This window comes from Echeneis naucrates, chromosome 9, assembly GCF_900963305.1.
Source record: "Echeneis naucrates chromosome 9, fEcheNa1.1, whole genome shotgun sequence".
In the NCBI taxonomy this organism is placed as follows: Eukaryota; Metazoa; Chordata; class Actinopteri; order Carangiformes; family Echeneidae; genus Echeneis; species Echeneis naucrates.
The window spans coordinates 10,916,729-10,935,919 of NC_042519.1; the positions used below are offsets into that span (position 1 = coordinate 10,916,729).

A 19,191-nucleotide genomic window follows, 5' to 3' on the forward strand; every position below is an offset into this window, starting at 1 on the left:
AACTAGGTGGACAGTTGTAAAGTACAATCAGCAGTAAAATAGTTTTGTTTTGCTTTTCACACTGTGGACTGCCACAATTTGTTACACACAGAGTGGAAAAGTGACCGCACATCAGGGCAGACGTACACCATAAAGATCGAGAGATCATGAGGGGCCCTTTAAGCATCCTTTGCATTGCTCAGTGTGAATGCTAGCCAACCACCGTCTTTTTCAGAGCGCACCAAGGCACACAGCTGGCATCTTGGCTTACCTGCTGTGAATCAGACTCCTTGAAATAACATCATTACATCAGTGATAATAGGCTTCACTGTCATCTACCCATATGATATTCCTCCTGAGACTTAATTTCAATAAACAGGGGTGTCCAATTGAGAACATTCTCTTCCTGCTAAATTAAAAATACCATATCTTACTGCCCCACTGAATGTGAAGTCATATAGATAAATGTATTAAAAAAAAAAAAAAGGAGCTTTTCGGTTGTGAAGCTATTCTTTTGCACACCAATTACATCACCGTTCACAGAAAGACCTTTCCTTTACTTGTTGTGTAGAAAGTCATGTACGTGGTACAAAGATAGTTAAAGCCTCAACGCTTTGTAAATTTCCCCACCGACTGATTTTCAGTGCTGGATTGTGTGAAAAGTTAAACTGTTAAGTGTTTAAGACAACTGGTCAGAAGCACTGTATTAGATGGACAGATTTCCACCTTGGACACACTTTCTTGCTCTCTCCACAAGGCTGCAGGTCCCACCTGCTGTTCTTGTTGGCAGGGTCAAGGTTAAACTTATGGCGATGACAGTGATTGTGAATCATCAAAATAATTTATGTCTTTAACAACATCCAATCAATTGTTGGAGTGGTTTTCCCATGAATTTCTCATCTGAAGTATTAAATTAAGATTACATTTAATTTGCATGTATTCATTCATTCATCTTCTACCGCTTATCTGCTTCTGGGATATGGGGATGCTGGGGCCAATCCCTGCTTACATTGGGTGAGGGCAGGGCACACACTAGAGAGGTCACCAGTCCATTTCAGGGGCAACACACAGAGACAGAGACCAACAACCACTCACACTCAGAGTAACCAATCAACCTAAACATGATGTCTTTGGATGGTGGGAGGAAACTGGAGTACCTGGAGGAAAACCACACGGGGAGAACAAGCTTGGGGCCTTTCTGTGCAGAGTTTGCACAGAAACCGAATTCAAACCGATTCAAACCGAATCCACAACCTTCTTGTTGTGAGGCAACACGTGATGCCGTACGTATATAATGGCAAATAACTGATGCTTGCAACACAGATGTGTGCACACGTTATCTTATAATATGTATTTAATATTTTATAATATTTATCAATAATATTTTATCTGTAATTATCATTTTGTTTTTACATTGCCATGAACTGTATTTGCCATTTCCATTGGGGATATTCCTAAACTAGATGGGATGTGCTCTCTGAATGGGTGTTGCCATGTTTAGGTGAACCTGCTTGGAGGGAAAAAACTAATGCCATAAAAACTTGCACACGCAGCAGCAGCTGTGAAGGTAACACTTATCCATGGAAACCACCAACTATGGTGAAGCTGCTGTGCATAGAAAAGTTTCAGTCTACTTATAAAATCGGCTGCTCAGTTTGTTGAATGTATACTGCTGCGCCTTTTACCTGTTGATGTTACAAACAACAACTTCAAGTTGCCACTCAGGGGGCGTTTCTCAAGAGAGAAGGCCCTTGGCAGAACCACCACGGTTTGGTGCGAACATGGATTCAGCACACAGAATGGGATTCAAACTTAATTCAAACGTTTACAGCAATACATTGGTTTCAGAGCTTGGACCTCCTTAGGAACAAAAAACTCTTCACAAATTTGTTATGTGGAAAGCAATAATGTGAGGACGACATAGTAAAGGGACATAGTAAAAATAAAGACTTAGGGCAGTGATGCAGTTCAAAGAGATGACCACTTCCAACAATCGTGAATGTCTTTTGTTCTCAAGCATTATTTATTGTCTGTTTATATGGTTTTATTATGTGCAACACCTGCATTATACAAGTCATAAGCACTTTTATGTTGTCATTTTATGAGATTTGTGTTGAATAATAATTGATATTAGGATACCTATATGACAATGGTGTAATGGTGTAAATTACTTCCTAAAAACACAACTTCTTCCATTGCCCATGCACCAGAAGCTCAAATATTTAAGGTGGTAAGTCCCCACAACGTTGAAAAATTAGTTTCAGCCACTGTATGATTCAGCACATTTAACTCTTAAAAGAAACTTGTGAATAGTCATTCAAATAAAAAATCATGGGTATTGTCAAAAACAACTGAAACACTTCTGAGGATCCTGTTAATGGCACAATGAATGGCTCATAAGTCTTGAAAACAGGATGTAGGAGAGAAAAGGCAGGGCAGTGTGGGTATTGGAAGGGAATGACAGGACGTTGCGTAACACATTGAAAATGCATGGAAAGCATAGGCTTTCCCTTATCAATGCACAACACGGATCTTACACCAATATGGGACTGGTATTTCAATCAGTGAGTGCGGTAAACCACACTCACTGATTGAAGACCACGATACTCTATACAGTTATTGCTAGTATGGGATAGTGCAGTAATTTAAAAAAGTCAAACAGGAAGTTACAGGCTTAATACTCATTTCTGGGCTCACCAATCATCAACACCGTGTAATGACAGATCCAATCCAATTTAAAAAAAAATGCTTTGTTATAAAAGTGCAATAACATTTTGGCTGAAGGGTACAGCTTCCATCAGGGAAATAACCTAGTTCAGCTATGTGACATGGTCCCTGTGCCATTACAAAATTGCATTGCCTCTGCCACCATACAGAAAGCGCAATTAGGTAGTGTGGGTGCTCAATTAACACAACAGTTAGAGAGACATTTCTGCAATCCACTGCCAAATCTGGTAAACTCATTCACAAAGCCACTGATCTTCAAATCCAGTTTCTTTCCCCTCTTTCTCCTCCCTCTTACCACCAGGGAAGCCCTTTATGACTTAAAATCCTCTCTAATCTTCGTGGAAACTCAAACTCAACAGCTTGTTTCCCAATGAGTTTGTTTAAGCTCAGGCATTGGGCCTGAGGCTGCCAAAGGCAGCAGGAACATGTACTGTGAGAGCCACCTGGTATCTTTGCTCCTGGCTCTTCGTTAAGCTATCATTAGAAATTCTTATCGTACTGTGGCCATTGTTTATGAATGGCACAGTGGCATACAGAGGTGTGAATGAATGTGACTGCTGTTTGTCCCTCTATCACTCACACTTTCACTCCACCGCACACAGACAATGTGCAACACACACTGGGACCACTTTCAATAATGTGCGAGTTTTGCATCATCACTCCTCTAAAATGCAACTTGCTAGCTGCGAACATAACTCAGAGGAATACAAGATTGCGCCGATTGCTGAAGGCATACACAGCTAGCGACACAGCTGAGGGGGCAGGGGGAAATTCAGAATCACCCAGAGCTGTGGGGGTAGTCAGCTGTGAATGTAATACCCATTCCTGCCAATGGTAAATTTGCCAGTGACGAATGCCGTTATAGGCACAGTGAGGGGAAAAAGTCAAAAAACAAATGTATACGTGTCTTGCATTACACATAGATAGAATGTCCTCATAAAAAGTGTGATACAACATGAGTAGACTGTATGCCATAAAATATGGCTGTTAGCTTCACTGCATTGCTGGCAAGCAAGCCTTCAGCTTTGTCCGTTACTGTGGTCCATTTTGCTTCCAAATATCCAGTAGGTTAAACAATTTCTTCACAAAAAGGTCTACATAGCTCTTTCACTGGATCAAACACTGGGGGTGTGTGATATATCCTTGCTTTAGCTTAGTCATCAATGAAAGTCAAATGCATCCCCTTCTAAAATCTAAACTTGGTGAAAGTCATCCACTGCCAAACAAACAGGTGTGTTAAGTTCATGCGCCTCTTTGGAGAGCTCAAGTCTGGCTGTATGTATACATGTTCTCATGAGGAACATGCAAATACATTAAGCATTTGGCCTGTGTCATATTGCAGATTTTAAAGAATTTCCCTCTGGGGATTAAAAAGGTATTTCTGATTCTTTTAAAGCAGATATACTTATCTGATAATACTGACATAATAGTTGAAGAAATTCTAAGAATAGTTCCAATATCTCCATTATGTATTTAGTCTATTCTCAGGTTAGCAAATTAAAGTAAGGTAGAAAAGGTGGGGAAAAAACAGGCTAATAATAACAACCTTTAAAAAATGTGACCCACTTCCTGGGTAAATTCATCACCACAGTAGTAATTCACCAAAACCACAAAGCCAATATAGGGGAATATAGTGTGTGTTGTGCATGTGTCTTTCACGACTTGAAATAGTAAGGTATTGCAGAGAAGAGCCTGAGTGAGTCAGTGGAGTCATCTTACTTATCCCTTGTGTGTAAGGTTATGTGTGTTTGTGAATGTGAAGGTAGACTTTTAAGTAAAAAGCCAGTCATTATGAAACCTGCAAGACCAAAGAATATCAATGTCTTTCACGCAAAAGTGACTGCTGTTTCATCACCTCACTGTCAACCCCCGAGAGATGATAAAGCGAAAATAAAGATTTCAATATCTCCTTGACTCGACAGTTGCTTCCACAGACCTACGAAATTTGTAAGAACCTGGGGTTCAAGTGCCATCAACTGCATTTTGGGTGGTTCATTACCCAATACAGGCGAGAAATGCTGATCTTCCCCCTCTTCAGTAATCTGACAGGGAGATATAGAGTGGCTCCTAAAATAAGAGCTGAATCCACACTCCAGGCCCAGTCACTTCCATATCTCACAGTATGAGGGCCAGAAATGACAAAGCTCAGCAGTTCTCTAATGAGACTGTAACAAATGGGAGGGCTGTATTTAGGTTATTACAACACCAGCACACACACGGGTTTCGGCATGCGCTTGTGTCTGTGCCTGATGTATTCATAAAAAGAAAAAAAAAAAAAAAAAGCGCCTATAATTAGAGATGCGGTTTTAATACAATGCTTAGGATGCATTTTCTATGCTGCTATAAAAAAAGGGTTTACAAATAACCTCAGGCTTGTGTCACTTCAGTTATAAAATCATAAAAGTGACATACTGCTATAGATTAACTTTTGGGGATTAAATCAATTAGGACTAAACAGTAATATTGTATTGTAATGTATTTGTATTTGTGTATCCTCTAAAATTACAGATGTTTCCCAGCACTTTAATTCAATCTAAGATTAAGAAAGTTTTGATTAGAGGCCACAAAGTCAGCATGAGACAAATGACTTTTGATACTAAAGGAAACGTACAGATAAGGATGCACTGACCTCATACATACTGAAAACAGCATCACCTGCTGCTTTACATCAAACCAAATCGCTAACTACTTCCTCTCACCATTCTTTTATGACAAAACTGACCTGCTGATTGTGTCCCTTATTATTTACCGTATGTGTTCGAATGACTAGAGATGTTCTGTGAGGTAATTTATGTCACTTTCTGAGCTGAAGTTCAGTACATTTAACATATTTCTTAATTTACTGTTCAATTATGCAACACATGACTTTGACAAATCCTAAAACCTTGCATCCATAACCAAAACATACAATGCCTTACTTTACAATGTTACAAAGAGCAATACTGTCCTGCTAGTGAAGGGTGGCATATGACAGTCAAACAAGCAATTTTACTTTGCATTTTGAATTGTAACTTGGTTCAAAGTAAATTCTTCCCCCATCAACTCCATGTGTGGAAGAATTAGTTCAATCATACCAAATAAATGTTCTTAAAAAAAAAAAAAAGTCTCAAGTTCACACTTGTCACATTTTATTAGACCAGGATTGCTTCATGTCCACACAGCTGAGTTATTGGGTTATAAAAATCCAAAGTACAATCACTGGAGCGATGTTAAAAAAAGATGGTAGCTCTGAGTGGACCAAGGTGCCACTGGGCCTGCACCAGTCAACATCAAGTCTTAAGACCCCCAATGTGTGACAGCAGGACGTGGTGAACCCAGCAGAGAGTACAGGATGTCTGAAAATGTTTACGTCTATGTATCATTGAGAGGCAATTTTCTTGCTTGAGGTATACTCACTGGTTGGTGGGAGGTGCAGAGAGGGGGAACACCACCTCTTCTTCCTCGTATTCCTGTCCATCCTGCATGTCGCTTTCATCCACAGTGCCGCCACAGCCTGGAGGGGGTGGTGGAGGGGGCGGCAGTGGGGGGAAGACGGTGGGCCGGTCCGGACCGGCCGATGTGGGCGAAATCCGACTAGCTGGACCCTCCAGAGTGGGGGAGCAGCACATGCCGCCCACGGTCCCTGAGCCTGTCCCCTGGATGACTGGATGTCCAGCTCCTGCTCCGCCACTCCCTGTTGCGGACAGCACCGATCCGGTCATATCCCCGCCGGACATGGGACAGATCACGCTCACGTCAGGGAGCGAGTCCGGCGGTGTGTTTGAAAGTTGGCGGAGGGTCGGTGCAGCTCCTTGCCCCAAATCAGTGACTCTCATTCTGGACGCCTTGGGATAGTAAGGGAAAGGGGCCGTCTCCGGGCCTCCTCCGCCTGCCACCCCTGTCCCCGTTGTGACCGAGCCCGTATCCTCACTGCTGACCTCCGCAGCCATCATATTAGGGGTATACGTAGAGGGGGAAAAGTCCAGAAGGGAACCTGCCCTTCCCCTCTGTTCTTGCAACACTTCTTCAGTGTTTTGGGCTCCGGGGAAACAAACACCAAAAGTTTCTCCAGAAGGAAAAAAAAACGCGTTTAGCTAGCCAGCTAACGTTAGCCGCCGAGCTAACTTAGCCCCGTTAGCTGCAGTAGCGGGCGTTAGCTTCTGCTCGCATTAGCTCGCTGCTCGGAGCCAAGCTAACGCTAGCGGGACGGTTAGCAGCTCCGAGACACTTGATGAGTTCTCGCTCTCTTATGTCTTCATTATTTCCTGAGTTTAAGCTTCACGTAGAAATAGACGCAATCTGGAAACTTGCATTTAAGACGTCTCAAATATAACAGAAACGCACCAATATTTCCTATTTTTGTCCGGACTTCACACTCGGCGGCAGACAGACCACTTGTCGGGGAGTGTTGTTTTATTGTCACTGTTGTGTGTGTGTGTGTGTGTGTGTAATCCCCGTCTCTCTCTTCTTTAGCCACACACTGTTGTTATTGTCTTTCTTCCTGAGTTTCCAGCCGTATCGAGTAGAGTCCGCAAACAGCCCGGGGTTGTTTCCTGTATCCCTGGAGCGGTGTATTATTCTGCTCGGACTACCATGTCGTAAAGCAGAGTGTTTTTTTCTTGCGTACACAGGCTGAGGTCGTCTCTTTTTTCTGGCTTTCGGAGCTGGTGGCTTGGCCGCTGCTGCGCTGCTCTCTCTCCCCTCCCACTCCTCTCCAGTCACCGAGCAGACACGGCCAAGTGAGCACCGAGCTGCACCGACTCAATCCATGACATCTTCAATCAGCGCCCCCAGGACCGGGGCTGGGAGCCTAATTGATTTTAATGTGGATTAAACATGATGGTTGGGGTTTCGCTTGACCTTAATTCTTGTTCAAGTGTCACAGAGTAAGGTAGACCTTATTGAAATTTACTTATGGAGATTAATAAAGTATTTCTGACCTCGTTCAGACCTTGTTTAAAGAAAAAAATAATCAAATTTCGACTGTACATGCACCAAAATGCCACAACTAAATCACTCTTCTTTGCATTTGCTTTGCCCATTAATTTGCTGTTTCCCAAGGCTCTCTTGTGTGCAATGTACATTATCACGTTATTTTGACATTTCAGTTCTTTTCAGTCTGGCAGTTTACATTATAATCACTATTTGTTTTTGACTGCTTCTGACTGAATGAAATATCCATATGGTGTAGTGGGAGTTGTTATTTATCTTGCTGACACATGCTGCTGAAGATCTGAATATAGCTCTGGCTTTGTGACAGACAGCCCGTGTGTTAATTTTAGCTTCACTTCATTTCATTTTAATTTGGCCACTGCATCCTGTTACACAGATTTGCAAAGATATTGAGAGACCACTCACAATGCAGTCAGGAAATATTAAGACTGTGATAGGTATTTAATTGTTTAGTGTGTTTATAGTAACTATGTTTGGGGAGAACACACACAGCTGCCTAATCTTAGGACAGTGCAACAGGACAATGATCCTAAGCATGCAGACATAGCAACTGAGGAGGGGTTTTTTTTATAGTCAAATACTTGACTGTCCTAGTCAGACATATGGCCAAAATACAAATGACAGCCAGACTGGAAATTTAATCCTTCCTGAAACAAACAAAAGATGGAGCATCCCAAGAGACGACAGCAAATATCAGTTGTTAGTTGACTTGGTTTTAGGGGCCACAAAACAAAAATAAAAGGGTCAAACAAAACTGCACCAGATTTCAATGTCCAATAATAGATTGGGGAAAATATGTACACTCATGGGATTTTTTATTTTTTTTTTGGACTTATGTGTGAGCATGTGCACATATGCAATAACAGACAAAAAATGACTCTAAAATAATCAAAATAATTCCTATCTTATTTTCAAGACTTTTTTTATTATTAATTTTATCACATTTTTATATGTTGTGAGCATTTGCCCCTTTAAAAGAAAATTTAATAGGGCTACATAAGGAAAAAGTTAGAGGGCATGTTAATGAAGGGATATATCAGCCCCTGATAAATACCCCTTTAAACATTTTAATGTAATTTGCAGACTGGGAAGCTGGTATATGTTCTCCAATAAGACAACCACAGTGTAACCTTGACCTGATAGAGCTGATATGGTATCAAGCAGTTAGAGCAGTGAGCCACTGTTGTTCACCGCCTACCATCTCCAGTCATATTCTTGGGACAGCTGCCATTCCCATTCCACTTCCACACTGATCCGTCTCAGAGCAACTGGCATTGTAAAAAAAAGAAAAAAGGAAACGATGACTGGGTGTCCCCTCACTGGAGTTTTACTTTCTTTCTGCAGGAAAGTACATTTATGAAGCGGAGCTAGATTGATAGATCAATAGACTGACAGTCACTCTTTGTTTTGCCTATTTGCAGTGCACTCTGACCTAACATGACCAGCAGCACCTCGTTGCCCTCTCCTTGGTTTTCACAGTTTTCTGAGTGCTCCTGTCATCACAAATGGCTGCTGACATGCACGGACAGACCATGGTGTGAAAATACTATGGTGGGACTCAGAAGGAGACGCATCTTGTAATCCCAAAGGTCATTTGGGGAGCTGATGTCTATGTTCTCCGCTAGAGCAAAGAGTTCCCATAGGCCCCATGACACAGAAGGCCAGTGAACCGTGAAATCTGCGTGCTGACACTTGACATACAACTATCAGAACCACTCCAAGTGAAACACACAAAGATTCAGTTATAAACACGCAAACAAATAAGTACCACAAGCTATCACAACCATCATGCATTCTTGTTGGGCGCGTAGGACCCTCCAGTCTAAGTGGGCTCTTGATGTGGCACAACAGCCTGATCTTTTCCATCAAGAAATCATTCCTAATTCATTCACCCGATGACCATCCTATAGGCTGAATTGCTGCAAGGACCAATAGTCTCAAGTCCTTGTTTGGCATGGCGGTGAAATCTGAAGGACTGAGATCATCCTGTTTATGTGTAGCAGTATGTATGCGGATCCTCTCAGACTGAGTTTAATGAGATTGCAGGCAGGATGTGGCTAATTATCTTTCTATTATTACTATTACTATTATACTATTATGTCTCGTTCACAGGCAGACAGTGGATGTGGTTGGGGCAGCCTCATATCATACCTGCTGAGAGGTGAAGTAACCATTCTCTACATGTTTCTCATCACCCACTGACTCTGTATGTGTGTGACAGAGTATAAAAATTAAAGCGATCGAGTCAAAAATACAACGACTGAAATGTAGTGTGTGTGTGTGCGCACAGTGAATCTCAAGCCTTTGTCTTCATCTCAGTATTTCTGCATGTGTGTGGCTCTGATGAGTGCTGAGGGGAGGAAGACTGTGTGAAGGAGAGCGGCAGGGCAGCTGTTCTGCTCTGTTTCGCCATAACTGCATTGTCCGATATGAGAATGGGCACTGAAATGAGTACCACGAGAGCCTGGGCCTGTCAACTGGGAGCTCTCATCCATATTCATTGCTATATTATCCTAACACTTCATTGCCCTCAGAGACAGCACATTGGAAGCTCTCCACCCACGTCCGCCTTTTTAAGACAGTGATACTGTTTTGTGCTTTTACCAGCATGTTTTTTGTTGGGTGAGGCATCAGCAGCTTTTAATATCATTTATAAAATAAACCGCCTTGCCGTTGGAAAATGTGAGGGTAATAATCAGCCTCTACTGCTCGACGTGAATGGAGTATCCATTGAAATTAGTCATTAATTCTTGCCTGTGTTAGTTTTAGCTGTTATTTATGGAAGAGTGAGTTGTACAGACTGCTTCAGCAACAGTGTGTGTGTGTGTGTGGACTCTGTGTGGATTGAATGTAGAAGGTAAAATTAATAAATCATAAACTGTGATAGATCACTGAGAGTGACAGACCAAAAAGGCATGTAGACTTTCTCTTTCCATTAGCCCCCTTGCATACAGGCCACAAACACACACACCCAATCACATATACAATTGCACATACAGTTTGTTCAGAACAATCTTTATAAGTCGTATCTTAGTTAAATACTGAAGCGGTGGGGTGTCTGGGGTGACATGTTCGAGTTCCTAGATCAGGTGCATAGTCCACTTCTCTTACTCAACTCAATCATCTGTTTCTCGTGGGCACTTCAGGACATGTGTGAATAATTCACCAGATTAACATAAAAGTTTAAAAAAGGGAGTGAGTGGCACATGAATGGATAGCATGAATAAAGGTCATCGGGAGTAGGAGCCTGCATTTGCAACATTATTTTCATGGGATTTATGAAACCTTCCCATGCCTTGCCCATTGTTAACCAGATGCTTAAAGTTTAATGTCAATGTGTGAATTGCAAGATGTACTATGAAACTTTAAGTACTCATCTGAAAATATAACTCCAATGAACGTGTTTCTGAGAACAAGTCTTGGATCGTGGTAGGACGTACCATTAGCTCACATTTAGATATATTATGTATATGAAAGCCACATCAGATGACTCAAGAAAGCCAAGAGAAGACATTATGCTGATTGTAAATCATGTTAGTCATGTTTTTCTATAATTCATCCATACCATAATTATTGCAGTTGCATGTCATCAGTGCACCATGATATTATTGGCTTTAACTTTCTGTAGCTACTTCCAATTTCCTAAACTATGTCAAAAATTTAAACCAGGACTTTATGTTTATTTCTGTTTCATCGGGTCTGTTTAGTATACTAACAGTCCACATGGTCTCAGTTCCTCCTTCGCACAAGCTGGGCATTATGCTGCAGAAGGCAGCAGGTCCTTCTGTTGCTGAAAAGATATGGTGTGTGTGTGTACGAGATGACAATTCATTAAACATTGTGTATGTATGTGTATGTAAAGCAGAGTTTGAGAGAGACAGAAGTATGAGGGCTGCTGCATATTTGGGTTAGCTTGTGCCGCACAGCCAACTTCCCTTGTATAAAATTCTGATTCTAATTGGGGCGAATGTGACTTCTTCTGGTGTCGCCTTATTATGGGCAGTGTGCGCTGTCCAGCCACAGTGTGTCTGTGAGGCACTGATGTGTTGAGGAGGCAATGGCAGTCCACATCCCCTGCAATTCTCAAAAGGATCTGGCAAAGGCAGATGGGGAAGTGTGTCCCTTTATTAGCAGATAACTGTATGTCATGTGTGGTGGTTGTGTGTGCACACATGCACGTGAAAAGTATATTTACTTAATGAAACTGTGTCGAATTACCAAAAAAACAAAACAAAAAAAAGAGGAATAGTGATTTTCTACTATTTATATCTCTATTTATTTCTATTTTTTATTTGTGATTTTGTGTTCTGCCATAAACTCCAAAATTTCCTTTATCTTTTTTTCATTTGGTTTCTTGTTCGCTCACAGAGGGAACCACAGTCTGACCAGAAAAGTGTGCCTACTTTCACTCTGGCATTGAGCTGTTTTTCATTTTCTTTTTTCAGAGGGCAAGCGGGGGAGTTTGCAGCTGCCACTTGAATGCACATATGGGCAGAGTGGTGGTGTGATTTGGAGGGTGGAGGGGGGTGGACAGAGAGCACATGGCCCCCTCAGTCACAGTTTGAAAATGGGGACTCTCTCTCCATGCATGACATTTTAATTTCTGCTTTATGAACTACTATAAGAAGACTTCATAAGATTTGAACGAATGGTATGGTCAACACTGCAGTTGAATAAAACAGTAATATTCTTGGCTAAGCCTTATTATTGCAATGGCATGAACCTGATATTTCCTGACACTTGTTAGACCCAGGTCTGAGGGTTAGGGTGAGGGTAACCACGCACTAACCATGTTTACCAAAGTTTCTGTCTCTCCCAGTTCCTCCCCTCTCTCCCTGTCCTCATCCTACAGGTGGTGAATCATCACTACCCCATGTTCCTGCAATGCCTGCTGCTCCCACAGCTTCATGAACTCTATCCAGTATCATATGTTCCTGTTTGCACCCGTCTTGAACATCCCTTCCTCCTGCTCTCATTCTCTCCCTACTCTACCCAACTGGTCAAGGCAGATGGCCGCTTCTTAAAGGAAGTTTTTCCTTGCCACTGTCGTGGAGTGCTCTGTTGGGTCCCCTGAAATTATTTTAGAAAGAGTTTTGTCTAGACCTGCTCTATATGTAAAGTGCCTTGATGTAACTTTGTTATGATTTGGTGCTGTACAAATAAATTTGATTTGATTTGATTTGACTTAGCAGCATCAGTGACTCCCTCAGATAAAAACATCATTTATTACCATATAGCTTTGTTGCATCAGGGTTCGGTAAATATTTAAATGTTAAATATTTTGAAATATCTAATATTAGTGTCATTGGTTCGTCTAAATAATTATACAATTTTGTAAAAATTGGTTTGACCGGAGCTAGAATATTGTGTCCCCCTGCAATCGCTTTACTTTGTTTTGTTTCTTAATCCTTGTGTTGCGTGAGGACAAAAACCCTTTACTATTATTGTATTATTTTAATCACAAAAGCAATTTCACTGCCATTCTACAGTAATTTAAAAAATGCACATACACAAGGAATCCTTAAATATTGAAATGAATGCTATCCTAAAATACTGAGACACTAATAATAAATCTACATTCTGCACTGATCAATGCAATTTAAATTATTGCTGTAGATAAATTGGCATGTCATCACTTCCATAGACTAAATAAACTTCTACATACTTGGAAATATAGATGCAAATGTGGGCTGAATTGAAATTATTACATAAACATCCTGCTTGCGTGACGCCCGCATCTAAATTCTGTATTGTTCTGCCTTGTCATACTGTTTGAAAAGATGCTTGTCCAGATGGGCTCTGGAGGGAATTAAGAGCACTCAAGCACAAGTAGGATGACAACTGATACTCCACAGACAGACTACTATTACAACTAATGGACTGCATCAATAAGAGGAGATACATTCAGCTTGAGGTAAAAAAAAAAAAAAAAAAAAAGAAAAAAAAAAAGAAAGAGTTCACTGATTCAAGTTAATAAGTCTAATTTACTTGGTTCACATTCAGCTCTACAAGGCCCACAACTTCCCATTTTATATGACAAGCTAATTTCTCTTCTGTAGGATCAATATTTGCAGAAAAAAAATTGCACTGAATATAAAAGGGAGAAAGTGAAGGATGAAGACCTTCCACTATATGAAAATGCACTGTGTGGCTCAGAGCCCATGTTTGAGGTTGATGATCAGATGATATCACCCTGGCACCAATGGGTTGGGCGGTTCCTTTTCCCGTCTGGGGTTGCCATGAGAGACGGACAGCAGCCCCTTGGAGGCAAATGAAAGGGGTTGTCATTAGAGGCACTTCCTGTAAAAAGTTACTTACAAATATCAGAGTCATAAAACACATAACCATATGTGAGCATGTGTGTGTGTGTGTGAGAGAGAGAGAGAGACAGAAACACATTCGGTGACGTGGACATAAAAGCACGGTCCTATGCTGCAAATAGTCACTGCATTTAAGATATTACATCCACAAGCTCATACTAATCCCTGTCCTGGGGTAATCCAGAGACAAATGGTAACATTTAGGATGATTATAAACATGCCACATGCGTGTGTAAGAACCTGCACGGATACAAATGCATTCAGGAAATTCATCTTGCATCAAAATTCAGCATTCCTGCCCGTGACCTCAAAGGCCATCAGTCAAATTTTATCACTTCGCTGAAATGGGAAGGTTATTGCCAGAGACTTTTATTGTCCGCAGCAACTGCGCATTGTTTGCTGCATCAGGTGATGAGTCACAGCCCAAATGAGGTTATCCCATCCATCCGGACATGCAGACATGCTGACACCAGGAGCTCCTCGCTGCCCAGCCTATCTGAGCAACAGCTGAGACATCACACACCCCGCTAACTGTCCTCTGAATGCATGACATCATCCCCCATTCCGTATTTCATCTGCATCAGTACGGGATTAACATCTCCCTGCAAAATTAAGACTCTCCTCCTATTTGCCTCCTCTTGGTCGGTCACACAACATCGTCTTCAGACAAATTCTCTGTTGTTTTCTACCCTTGTCTATTTCCATTTGCATCCTCATTTTACTGCTTGAGCAAGTTGGGTTTTTTTTATATGTTTCTTTATGTCTCGTTCTCCCTGCCTCACCTCTCTCCAGCCTCTGAGGCCACGGCGGCATGTGTGTTGCAGTATGCATCCCGAGTGCTCTGCTGTCTCCTCAGGCCTCCTCATCACCCTGTCCCCTCCCCTTGTGCTTTTAGGCCCTTCTGTTTAATTCATGAACTTCCTGTGGCTCCTGTCATGTCTCATCGGGGCCACATGAAGGCACAATGTAAATAATGGAACATCCCCAAAGACGAGTTCTACGCTGACTGCCATGGCAGCGCTCCATGTGCTCTCGTGGAGGGGCCGGGAAAACAGCCGGTGTTTTTGCACCTCTCTGACACACGTCATGTTCATAACATTATTTTTTATACATATGGTAAACACAAAGTGTAGTTACAGTCGAGGAACGCTGGCATGGGGAAGCTCATACTGCACTGACGCACCTCATTTCACTCCAAAGATATTTTGTACTTTACACATTGTACATTATATAAATATTTATACCCAGATATCAATGCTGGGATGTAAATGGCAAATCAGAGCAGTGGTGAGTAGAGAAGGCCCTCTCCCAATTCTCAGAGGGCAGTGCTCAGAAGCAGGTCTTTATGATGATCTGCTTGTTAAACATAACTCAACAATTCCTCGAACACAAGAAATCCTTTTGTCCTCCTGAAATATCTGCCTTTAGGATATTTGTTCCGCCTGCATCAATACAGAATGGCTCCGTGCAGAGAACTGAGTTTTCTATAGGATAATAAAGCTCATGGAATCAAATATAGTGTCCTTGTAATTTGGCTTCCTTTCTTTGTAACAGTATCACTCGCCCTGCAGGAATTCTCCATAATCAATTTTCTGGGCATCAGGCTGTTTTATGACTTAACATAAATTGGACAAACAAGCCAGTGATGTAAAGCAGGCTCAATGCTGCGATGCAGAGAAAGAAACAGAGCAGGCTATAGAATCAAAGTAAACTCAAGCTCCATTGAATACAAACAGAAGATTTCTTCTTTTTTTCCGCCGTAGATGCACAAACTAAAATATTTTTCATAGATTTTCGATACTTTAACAGGGATGTGTGTGTAGATTTTCAATGGGCCTTGGCCATGTTTACACGGCGAGGCTGTTACTCTTACTATCTCACTCATACACTTCATGTTGATCAGGCTGTGGCACAGTGTGAGGTAATAGATTCAACCACATCTTCCTTCCAGTCTAGTCTCCACACAGAGATGAAATGAATATATTGAGTGACATGTTTGAGTGCACACGTATGCATATGTGTGTCCATATGGGCCCAGTAGAAAGGGAGACAGGTGTAAATGTCATGTCATCATCAGATCAGCACAGAAAATCATCTTTTGGGGGGGACCTGGCGACTCGTTGCTTTCTGATTGATCTCGGCTATGCTCAGCAAATCTGCTTTTTTATTCTGACGATATTTCACACACACAACGTAATGGATCCTCCTGTTCAACACTGAAGTGTGTGCTCTTTAATGCTTCGTGATCCAGTCTAACTCCCAATGGCTGTCAGTGCAGCCTATTTGATATATACATAGTGGAGCATAGACTGAAAAGAAAATCAAAACTAGATTTCTGTTTGGGAGCCTAAAGACTGGACCCTTTGTGTGACAGCTCGTACAAAGTATTTAAGATTATACATGAGGGCATTCAGAGACAATAAGAAGTATGAATCAATCAACACTGCACTTCATTGATGTCTGAACATTTGCACTCTACATAAAATTTTCTAGAAAAATGTTTCTAAATATGACAACATTTTGAGTCTAAGTCTTAAGGTTTAGGTGAGTGGGTTTTATTCGTTGGTGACAAGGTTGAAATGATTGAACTAAGAACGAAGTAAGGAATGTTTTTTGTCAAAGCTGAGTTAGTGTTATGAGAGCTGCAGTGGCAGATGCGAAAAACTCTGTGAACCTCGAAAAAGTAAAGAGGGTGTATATACGGAAGATAAGGTATCCAAGTGAAATAAAAATAAAGTGTCCCCCCTAAAATGCATTGCTGTCTTATACTTATGGATGCTGCAGTGGCAGGAAACAGGAGGAGGGCACATTAGATCAAGGGACCTCTGCATGCCAAAATGTTTACACAGCTGGTTGTGACATTATGACGGTAGCTGCGAACTTACAGAAGAACTCTCCAATTTGGCAGCAACATCTTCTTTGATCATTTCAGAAGTGGTGGCCTGTATCAAAAACAAAAATGGTTATATGCTGCTCCGGCTCAAGCTCTTTATATCATTCAGTGGCTCAATAACAAGCAAATTATCTCCCTGAAAAATAAGATTCACATTCACACACGAATAATGGAAACCAAATCTAAATAGATTGCATTATAAATGAGCAGAGCGCCTGAAGGTAAGAGGTGAGTGTCTGCTGTCTGTTTGGTATAATCCTCTCCCTGGAATGGATGTCATAAAAAGTGTTTAACTTACTATGCGATGAAGCTGGATCTCAGCAGAGCGGCTCCCATGGGCTGCCTGGAGTAAGACTGTAGGAGGCTTTGTTTTGCTCTAAGGGGAAGAGTGACGGCGCATTAGACGGTATTGTGAACAATAAGGGCACCGCAGATGGTTAAATCTAGGACAAGCCATTAGAAAAGGAAAGATATTCACCTTCTGTTAACCTGGACGTTCCAGCAGAAGCGGGTGTGAAATATCACTTTTATTCACAGTAATACTAAGTGGGGCCTGCTGCTTTTCTCTTCATTCTGCCACTTGCCAATATTAGATTTTCTGACCCAAATAAAAGAAAATTATATACTCATCCTATACGCTTTTATATTACTTTTCAGTATGTGTGCCATGTAACTGAACCTGCGGCTTCCCTTGCGCTCACTGTAACTACCTTGATATTTAGATATAAAACAGCAGACATCTTTTTTTTTTCTTTTTGCTAGAGCCCTCTAGTTTTGCTAGAAGGCAGAACTTGGTCTGTAATTAATTAAAGAGTATTTTATTGGCTGCTTTTACTAGCTAATGTTCTTCCCGGCTTTCACAAGGACACACACATAAGCACGCGATCACAGTCTCAATTTTCCAGACGACAGAGCCTCTGCTGTCATCAGGATAGTGAATTTGCCCCACAAATTCTGATTTAAGTCTTGAAGTGCTGCATTTCTGCTCCTCTGGCTCACCTTTTCGGCTTTGGAGATCAAAAGCAAGCATTTTAGACAATGCAAATTGCTGCTTCCCGTAGACATTAGAGGTGTGTTTTGTGCATTGTTGAACAGACTAGGAGGGCTTGATGTTGCTCTTGGCTGTTGGGCTTCACAGCTTCCAGATCAGCAGGTATGGTTTTATCATTACTGGCTAGACAGGAACTATTTTTACCCGTCCTTTTCTTCGCTCACTTCCAAAACACTGTAGAAATGCCTGGAGACAGTGACTGCAGCTGTACAGTGAATGAGGTGCTTTTGCTTTGCTCTTTTATTTTCCACAACAATGGCACTTTATGAATTCATAATCCAGGACTGTGAATACACAGATACAGGAGTAAACCTGCACCCTCTCAGTGATAGATATATATAAATAGATAGATAGATAGACAGACTGTAAAAGTTGGTTCTAGGTGCCATGTTTGTCTTGTGACTGGTAAATCCAGACTCTCAAGCTGTCTCTGTTTCTTTCTCTTTCTTCCTCTTCTTTCTTTCTTTTTTTAACTTTTCTCCACAGACCTCCTCAGGCCAGTGGCATCCAAAAGCCTCTTTATGAGGACCATAATGAGAAGTAAAGCTCTGCATTCAATCGTGGTGCCTCGGGGGCCTGTTGCATTTCTGAGCTTAGTTTCATGTCCCATCCCATTCAGAAGGGGGTTGACGAAAGGGCATGATGCACAAACAAAAAAAAAAAAAAAAAAAGAAAGAAAGAAAGAAAGAAAAAAAGAAAAAGAAAAAGCAAACGGCAGGCTATTCTTAGGAGGGCTGGAGGCAGCCTGTGCTGTGAAGAGAAACAGAGTCACATTCTGCTGCTCAGCGGCAATTTGAGTTCTAAGTAGGTGCTATAAGCAAAAGTAGTGGGTTAGAAGTCAATCTAAAGCTTTAGCTGTTTTAACAAGATGCTTTTACTGGCACAGAAGCGTTTCACAAAGCCAGCAGAGCTGGCTGTTTGGGTTAAACATCTGCTTTAACTTGATTTGAAGAAATTTGAGGAACATATTTTGAGAAATCGGGTGGCCTCAGTACAGTGCTGACGCTCAGTCAGTAGAAAAGTGTGAGCGAAGCCCCCTCTCCTGGTCAGGTTCTGCAACCCTAAAAAAAGAGACTGCTCATTTGAAGTGGAATGAGAAAATGACACGATTCATTTGCATACATCCAACTGTAAATATATAATATAATGTTGTGTAATGTGCTACTCCTGTGTCATGGTCCCCATGCTGATGACAACAATGCCAGCAGTCACAGTGAAAGTGTTTGAGTCTGTCACATGCACACACAGACACTACCATGTGTTCTGATGGTTTGACAAAGAGATGGGAA

The 19,191-nt window shown here is 41.5% G+C and overlaps 1 protein-coding gene and 1 long non-coding RNA gene across 5 annotated transcripts in view; both read right to left on the bottom strand.

The window, feature by feature from the left end:
- The window catches only part of rasa1a (RAS p21 protein activator (GTPase activating protein) 1a), a 26,504-nt gene extending 19,123 nt beyond the window's left edge, over positions 1–7,381 (bottom strand). For all 4 annotated transcript variants that reach the window (XM_029510360.1, XM_029510363.1, XM_029510362.1 and 1 more), the window contains exon 1: positions 6,103–7,381. In XM_029510360.1, coding sequence (XP_029366220.1) covers positions 6,103–6,638 — 536 coding nt within the window. In that variant the 5' untranslated portion in view covers positions 6,639–7,381. The remainder of the gene's footprint in view (positions 1–6,102) is intronic.
- A 6,242-nt stretch (positions 7,382–13,623) lies between these two features.
- Positions 13,624–17,353, bottom strand: LOC115049399 (uncharacterized). Its single transcript, XR_003841122.1, has 3 exons — positions 17,150–17,353; positions 16,844–16,900; positions 13,624–13,898 (listed from the first exon to the last, which is right to left on the bottom strand). It is a non-coding gene; the product is annotated as an uncharacterized LOC115049399 (long non-coding RNA).
- Between the last annotated feature and the right edge of the window lie 1,838 nt (positions 17,354–19,191).